Source organism: Ixodes scapularis, unplaced genomic scaffold, assembly GCF_016920785.2.
Source record: "Ixodes scapularis isolate PalLabHiFi unplaced genomic scaffold, ASM1692078v2 PGA_scaffold7__128_contigs__length_106722199, whole genome shotgun sequence".
NCBI lineage: Eukaryota > Metazoa > Arthropoda > Arachnida > Ixodida > Ixodidae > Ixodes > Ixodes scapularis.
In genome coordinates this window covers 3,167,567-3,175,878 of record NW_024609882.1, presented here as the reverse complement: position 1 = coordinate 3,175,878, position 8,312 = coordinate 3,167,567, and the positions used below count along the sequence as shown (strand labels likewise).

The window sequence follows — 8,312 nt, the reverse complement described above, 5'->3', positions numbered from 1 at the left end:
GCCAGAAAGGCGAGCGAACCCACGCTCCAGTTTCTCCACAACGAGGAGGCGCGCCGTTCAAACACCTCTCTTCTTCCACCGTGCGCTAAAGCCACTTTCCAGGCTGCAGCTTCTCCACGTTCACCGCGACAGCGAAACCCCGTATCGCCAACGTCCAACAACCACGGACCTAAAAACGGCGGGTTGTGACCACTGATCTGTATTGTAGCAGGCTGGATCGCGGATCGGGAGCCCGACGGTGCCCCTACCGGCGGCCGTTGCTTGACACCAGTCAATACATGCCAGTCTGTGAAAGGAATAAATAAAAGTTAACCTTTTTCTCACATTTGTGCGAAGTGTTTTGTAAAGAAACGTTTATGATGTTTCGCAGTAATATAGTAAGCCAAATAATAAGGCGAATGAGAGAAATCCCACTGTTTCACGTTTGTTTCTCTTATGATTCAATGCATTTGCTGGTATCAAGCCGTGGCCGCCGGTAATGCCACTCGACCCCAGAAAAACAATCCTCGGTCTACTGGTACAGTAACAAAAAAACAAAAAATAATCCCAGTCTACTGGTACAGTAACAACAGACATCAGTAGTTGTGACCAATTCCGCTTCAAAGACAAGGCCTGCCCATGACGTCACTATTAGTGGACCTGCTTCAAGCGGCAAACACCCTGAAACTCGACGACAGTTACCGCAAAGCGGCAGACGCTCTGTCGGAATGCCGGCGCAAACTAGGCGGAGCTGCGGGGATCTACTAGTGATGACGCTTGGGCGGGAAATGGCGCAGGCCTTGTCTCTTCCACGTGGCATTAGTCGCGACTCGCGACTTCGAATCTCCGATAGTCGTTACCATTCAAAGCCGACGTGCCGGCGCGGGTCTACAACGAGACCGGAGTTAGGCGAGTGCCGGGCACAGTACGCCCGAACCAAAGCCCGCCCCAAAATAAATGACTCGGAGAATCAGAACAGTTCCGATGAAAGCGCAGTCGCAAAAGCAACAATCGCTCTTTCTCGAACAAAAGGCCACTAGAAGAAGCACGCCTCGATTGTGAAGTGTCGGGGTGGCCTCATGGCGCGCCGCCGTCGTGCCATCGTCGTTTTTCTTCCGGGCTTAGGAGGGCATTGTTGGCGCTAGAGCTTGTGTTTTTTTACGTCCCGTACGATGCCGGCCGTTCAAACGTAGGCGCCTCTACTTGGAAACCGCGGGATTTAAGAACTGCGACGTGCTCCCTTTGCTGCCGGAGGAGATGGACCGTATCGATCGAGTGTCTGTGGGCTGTTGGAGAAAATAACCCGTCTTCTGTAGCGCGTGCAATCCAGTTCTAAAAACACAACGGGCATTTTTAACGCTCGAAGCCACTCGCTTAAAAACCGCAGACACGCTGCCTCCACATCGTATAAAAGGCACAGTGTTTACTGCAGGCATGACGACGGAATGATCTGCGCACATGCCTTAAGTATCTTGCACGCCTGTTCGCTTCTTACAGATGTATATGTCGAACATACCTGCAGACAGTTCTTTGTGACCAAAGATACAGACACGCCTCGGACTTTGTCCGCAGACAGTGTTTTTGCATGATGTATTTGCAGCGTGACTGCGGTTTAGAATGTACGTGCCATGCAACTGCTCTTTTCGAACGCGTGTGTATGTTTTATGAACGTGCGTCCGTCTTACTTCTTGTCACATCGACATGCTGATGGATCCTTGTGCGCCTTCTTTTTTTTTTTCTTGTTGTTGTCTCGTTCGAGTTTTTATTGTTTAGGCTGTGGTATATTAAGTGCTGGCCATAGATGTTATCGTTTCTTTTGATCACGAGTTGGCTCAAGCTTTAATTGACAGCACCTGCTTTGGTCTCCATGGGCACCGGTCAGTACCTTCACACGTTAGTCGCGCTATGGAAAACTTGCGAATGCTTCTTATTGGCCAAAGCTCTTCACCAATACGTCCGCTGTGATGAACAACTAAGCTAGGGATGTTTTTACCTTAGCTTGGAACACGACGAACACTATTTTCCCGAGGTAAAAGCTTTTGAATATGAAAAATCAGCGTGCTAGCTTTTGCAGTCGTGGTATGACACCCCTAATTGCGAAAGGCGACGATTATGCGTGACAATGCGTTTGAGGGGCTGTAGGATAAGTCGGAATTTTTTTAATGCGTAGCCTCTCGTTTCGGAGAGGCCCACGCTTGTAAAAAGAATCGTATTTTTTTATAACTAATTTGGATGCTTCATCTTCCCTTGTACTTCCCTCGAGCTATGTGCAAGTGATGAAAATGCCTGACTACACTAATGACTGTAGCGCTTGAGGTAATGGTCGCTCCTTCGTATAAAGGCATCTGTTTAATGGTGTCTGGGCTTGACATACTGCTTAATAAGGAGTTTTCTCAGATGCTTCTCGCGTGCAGTCTCACAACGCTCTCTGCAAACTGCTACGGTCTTTCAGTAACATGTAATAAGCATTCACTCTATTTAGTTCTCCATTGATCCGTGCGCTCTGCGACTAACACCACTAGCGAAGCGATTTTGCCTGCCACGGCGTCTTTGTTACGGGGAGCGCTGCAGAGCCGTAAAGCCAGCCTACAAAAACTCCTAGTTAACAAAATGGTCAGCAGTGTGTAGGATCTAAAAATCCAGAACTATGCATACAATTACATGGACATAGTATAGTAGAAAATATTTCCTCGCGCGAAAGGTACAGAGGGTGATGCAGTTAGTACGAGCAAGAGATCGCGAGATTTTCAATGTTTTTTCTTACAATTAAAAAGCGAAAATTTTTAGGTTGGAGCTCTAATAGCAAAGCATTAAAAATGGGTTCTTGTCAATAACCTGTGTGCGCTAGATGCGGAGTATAGCCAATGTCGTGTTCGCGCTTGCAGTGTCGCGCATTTTGATTCTGTCACTATGGTTCCTAAGTGAGTTCATGCAATCGATCTAGAAGCTAAAAGCGAAAATATGACTTGTCCGTGGAATCTAAAAGTTCGTCATTTTTTTCTAAATTTTTTTTAAAGTAGGCTTTCAATTTCAATTATACCTCCTGACAATTACACAGTTCAGTGTTTACAAATCCAGTCTGCCCAACGTTAGGTAACCCACGGCTGTTTTGCGATCAGGTAATTCGGTGCGTGGTAATGTATTGGCAAGATACAGCAGCGCGCTTTTTTATGAATTTAGACTATGCCTTCGTAGTGATGGCGGCATAGTAGAACCGTGAAGTAAAGTAAATTTACGGCTTCGCCGCACTGTAAACAGGTAATTCTCATTTGACAAAGTGAAAGGGTATACATGCGCTGCCATGGATAGTAAGTTCTATACCGAAAAAATGGTTGTTGAGCACTACTCTTTTATTGCATGCTTACATTGAATGAGTATCTGTTCTAGTGCATCTGGGGAGTTAGGGGATGTCGGGGACCTCGAATAGGGGCAGCTAGTCCTGAACAGTGAAATTAATTTCAAATTATATTTTCAGTGCATTACAAAAATTTGAGTGAGCCCTCGCGTATACGTGGCGACGGTCCTTTATCAGCGGCGGAGCGCCGCTCGCGTGGCCAGTTGCCCTTGGCCCCCTTGCGGTGGAAATGACCACTGACGATTTGGCAGAGGGGCAACCTGGGCTAATGCCTTTGATCCCCAGGTTACCCACAATACATAAATCATGGTTGAACAATATCTAGGTCTTGGTATTATTTATTTTTATTTATACAGTGTCGGCATTTTTTTTTTTTTTAATACACGGCGTTGCATTATAGTACCTTTAAATATACAAATACTTGACAAAGTATATTACACGTTCGATATGATTCCTCTATGTATGTCACTGTGGTTCCTTGTGGTTAACGGAGTTTTCTTTTCTTGTTCGCTTTTCGCAGAACCTGTTTCTCGCCGCCTACCCTGCATCTTCAGAGACGGGAGCCAACAGCCGAGGCAAGCCGCCTGTCGAAGCCTCTGCGATGCAGTCAAGCTACCTGAACAACTGCAGCCTTGCCGGGCTAGTCAACGCGCCGTCCTGGCTGTGTGGGCCTGACTCTTCCGAGTACCTCTACCCTTCGGGTGGTAACGACAGTGCCGACTACCCGTGCAACCTAGCAGAGGGTTGCGACCCCACGACTTCCTCATGGGACCCCACCAGCTCGCCAGAACCCTACACGGAGTCCTCCTACAGTCAACTGCTCGTCAGCAGCCGGTTCTGGATCCAGAGGGTCCTGGTACCCATAATCACTATCATCGGCGTTGTGGGCAACTCAGTGACAATCGTGATAATGACTCGCCGCCGGATGCGGTCGTCCACAAACAACTACCTGGCCGCGCTCGCCATAGTGGACATGATGTACCTCCTGGGCGTGTTCGCCCTTTCCCTCAAGCACTACGAGTTCATCCAGGAGCAAGGTCTGCACATCTATTTTCGCTGCTTCCCATTTATCCTCCTGCTGACAGACACGTGCAGCAACACCTCCGTGTGGATCACGGCCACGTTCACGGTGGAGAGGTACATCGCGGTTTGTCACCCTATGAAGGGCAAAGTGCTCTGCACCGAATCGAGGGCCCGGAAGGCGGTGATAGCCGTGGTCGTGTTCTGCTTCGTCCTCACGCTGCCAACGCCGTTTGAGTACGCGGTCATTGAAGAGAAGCATCCGGTCACCAACTCCACCATCGTCAGCATGAGCTACTCGGAGTTCGGACGGAACGAGCTCTACAAGAAGATCTACTACTGGCTCACTGTGGTGCTCTTTACGCTGGTGCCCTTTTGCCTCCTGGCTGTGTTCAACGCTTTCCTCGTGCGTTCCGTGCACATTTCCCGCAATCAGCGCTCCAAGATGACCCTGAGGACGGACTCCTCGAGGGACAACCAAGAGAACAAGATCACCGTCATGCTCATCGCCGTGGTCATCCTGTTCTTCGTCTGTCAGCTTCCCACGGCCATGACGCTTCTCTACACTTCGATACGGGTCCCCGAGGAAGGCAGCGAAGACGAGATGCTCGTTTTCGCGCTGGGGAATATCTTCAACTTCCTCATGTCCATCAACGCGGCGGGAAACTTTATTCTGTACTGTCTTCTAAGCCAGAAGTATCGGCGTACCTTCCTGCAGATATTCTGCCCTTGTGCCGAGGGCCGCTTCGTACGCCTTCAATCGGTCTACCAGTACACCGGCGCCGGGGTCAACCACTCCGACGATCACACCGCTACCCGTCGCCTCAGCTCAGTGCGTTCCCAACGCTCAAACTCCACGGCCCCCGTGGATTCGCTCACCGATAACTCCAGCAAACGGACTTCCGGGCCCGGAAACCTGCTCAGTGTTCCCGATCATGAGTCCGCACCGGGCGACGGTGACGACGCCAACAGTGGAACGAGTGACAAGAATGGTAACTGCGGCAGAAACTGTTCTCTCTGGAAGAAACTACGGCAAGCCAGGAAGATTGACGGCAACCAAGGCCTGAAAGGGGCTAAAGACTGTGTTGTTGTGATCACGGCCGACGGCGTGCCGCAGAACAAGTGCATACACTCCAGTATTTGAGACGAATATTCTCAGGCTTCGGGCGCTCACTGCTCTTGATGGCTTTTAGACCACTGAGAGGTTTATTTGGGCGAGACCCGTTGACCAAGTATCTCTCTCCCGCCACTCCACGGGAAGGTAGCTAAGACAAAAGGATGTGAGGGGGTGTATGAAAACGGTGCTGGACGATCGTCGAGCTTTCAGAATCGCTTTTAAAGCTGCTGCGCCCGCGCAGCTATTCTTAGTCGTTTAATCCGGACCGGATTACCAGAGCCCCTTAGTAACAAACGAACCTTGTTTCGCCGGCGCTGTAATCTCAAGCGAAAAACCGGCGGAAGATAGTTTTGTAGAAACTGTCGCTCTCTAGTTTTCACGGGCCTCTCGTAAAACAAAAAAACTTGCGTCTTTAGCCCCTCGGGTTGTGATTCGTCTAGTCGTTTGTTGCCACTCGGAGATATTAAAGTTTTATGGGTGGACGAGCGTAGAAAGCTCTTGATTCGCTCGAACGGTTTGTGTACAGTTGTATTTTTACCCAATGGCTCCTGGATATGTCGAAGAGCACGAGTCGTTGATTCTTAGCCTCAAGCATGCATATCATGTTTTCGTTTTGAGTGAAGAACTCTCACGTCAGTGTAGTCGCCGTTTGTTTTCTTGAAATGTGTGTCTGGAATATGTTGTTTCAAGATGCCTACACTGTGTCTTGGGTTGCCTTGAAAATTAAACTCCAGTCGAGCAAACTTGAGAACTCGTTTTTTTAATATATATTTAAGGTGTCTCTTTGAACGTTGTATTTCGAACAAGTGTCCCTGAACGAGACACCTGTTGTTGGCTAGTTTTAAACTTTAACTAAACTTTACCTCCATCGCACCATTTTAGTTCTTTAATATAAAGTTTCATAGATATTTTAAATCCTTTATTGCACGCGTTACCTCGCAAGCAACTTTTTATCAATCAAAAATGGGTATATGCTACGTATTTCAGATTGTGTGCACATTTTGGCATTTTGAAAAGCGTGTAAATGTTCATGAAATTCTAACAAATTCTATAAAATAAGGATAACCTAAGACACGATATCAAATGCTTTCTTCGGTTTATTTACAAAACGGTTTCGAATGGAGCTAGCGTTATTTATGTGTAGGTAATATGAAATCGCCAATTGCGACAATAAAAATATTTGTCACAAACATGGTGTTTCGCCCCATTTGCCTCGAGCTTTCAGATTGCAATAAGATACGTCAAAAAGACCATTGGGCTTTGAAACGACTCCAAACTCTCAACGCTTGCGACTTGATTACTGCCATAAAAAGGTAAGGTTTTGAATTTCTGGTTTTAGAGTCTTTATAAGTGCCTAATTCTACTAGAGCGTCAAACGACAAGCATCACTCGAGACGTAAGTACGGATTTTGTATAATTCAGAAGAAACGTTTCTCAACCGTAATCTCCACGCGCCCCTGAATACAGCCGTCCGTTTGCGGAAGAAACTATGGTTAAAAAACAAACGTACATTCGAGGGATGTTTCTTTTTTTTCTACTTTTTCAGCATCCAATGAAGTGGGCAGGAAAAACGAGAGTGTTGGAAAAATGTAATATGCACAACATCTAGGCAGTGTTGTACACGCTCCTCAATAAGAGTAACGAAAACTCGTTCCTATACCTCTTTCTAAATTTTTGGAACACGTTGCCGTTGCAAGTTCCATCTGTGAGACAGGAACTCGTTTCCGTTACAGTTAAAAAAAATGGAACGTAGTGTTACATATACGTTACTTTTTTATTGTGCTGATTACCGTATTTAGTTACATCAAACGAAGTATTTTTGTCTATCTATTCTATGAAATGGCAACATACGAATTTGATTGTCGCGATGGAAGCACACCAGGAGAAGAAAACAAAAGGAAGCAAGGCTTCGTTTGTCGATATCTTCACCTTTAAAACTCTCAGTGTTTAGGCCCATTCTTGTTTGTGGTGGGCCATTCAGACGAGCCAAATGTACTGTTAACCAACATAGCGCGACTTAACAAAAGTTCGAACTTAACAACAAGTGGAGATGAGGGTAGGACTTTTGGAAGGTCAGCCTTAAAAACTACAACTCCTTCTTCGTGAAGGTTGGATTGTTTAGTTTGAAGGTTTTGAAGTTTGAAGAGAGGAAAAAAAAAGGTTACTTGTCGTGTATATTTTAAGCGACCAATGTTCAGGATATAAGGGTGCATTCAATGCCTGATAACCGGTTCTTTTGTTGTAACTGTATTTTTTTCGTGTGTGTCCGTGTGCGTGTGCTTGTGCGCGTACCTGTGTGTTCGCGTGTAAGTTAAGTGATGGCTTTAGTCGGCCTTATATTTCTGGGCGTATGAGGATGCCTGGAAACAAAACAAAAAAGTTGCCGCGTTTAAGACGTCTCTCCTTCTGTCTTTTCCTTCGTCTAAAATTTTTGCATTTTTTAGCGCAGTCTCGGGCACTGAATAAATAACTAATGTCCACTACATCTCCTGCACCCGTCTGTTACTAAGCGAAGACCCCACAAAAAAAACAAAAAAAAACAACGTAAGTAAGAAGAAGGTTAACGAGATCCTGCTCATATTAGAAGTATGGTTTTTATCTTTTCATTTTTTTTAAATTTCCTTCTTAGCAAGAAATTAAAAATTACACCATTAGATGAAAACAAGGACGCCGTTTCTTTTTTTCGTTCCCGTAAAAATGTAACGCGTTCCCGTTCTTGTTCCACCGATGCAAAATGGAACGGCGGCGTTCCTTCGTACCTCCTAAAAGGAACGCGTTCCTGAAACGCCGTTCTTTGGAACGCCGTTCCGTACAACACTACATCTATACTCTAAGAAATGC

At 46.5% G+C, this 8,312-nt stretch overlaps 1 protein-coding gene across 1 annotated transcript; it reads left to right on the top strand.

Annotated features, from left to right (window-relative positions):
* Nucleotides 1–3,897: 3,897 nt before the first annotated feature.
* On the top strand, nucleotides 3,898–6,661 carry LOC8028916 (FMRFamide receptor). The gene has a single exon (XM_002402310.5). The coding sequence runs from the start codon at nucleotides 3,936–3,938 to the stop codon at nucleotides 5,496–5,498; it is 1,563 nt and encodes a 520-aa protein (XP_002402354.2). The 5' UTR covers nucleotides 3,898–3,935; the 3' UTR covers nucleotides 5,499–6,661.
* The last annotated feature ends 1,651 nt before the right edge of the window (nucleotides 6,662–8,312 follow it).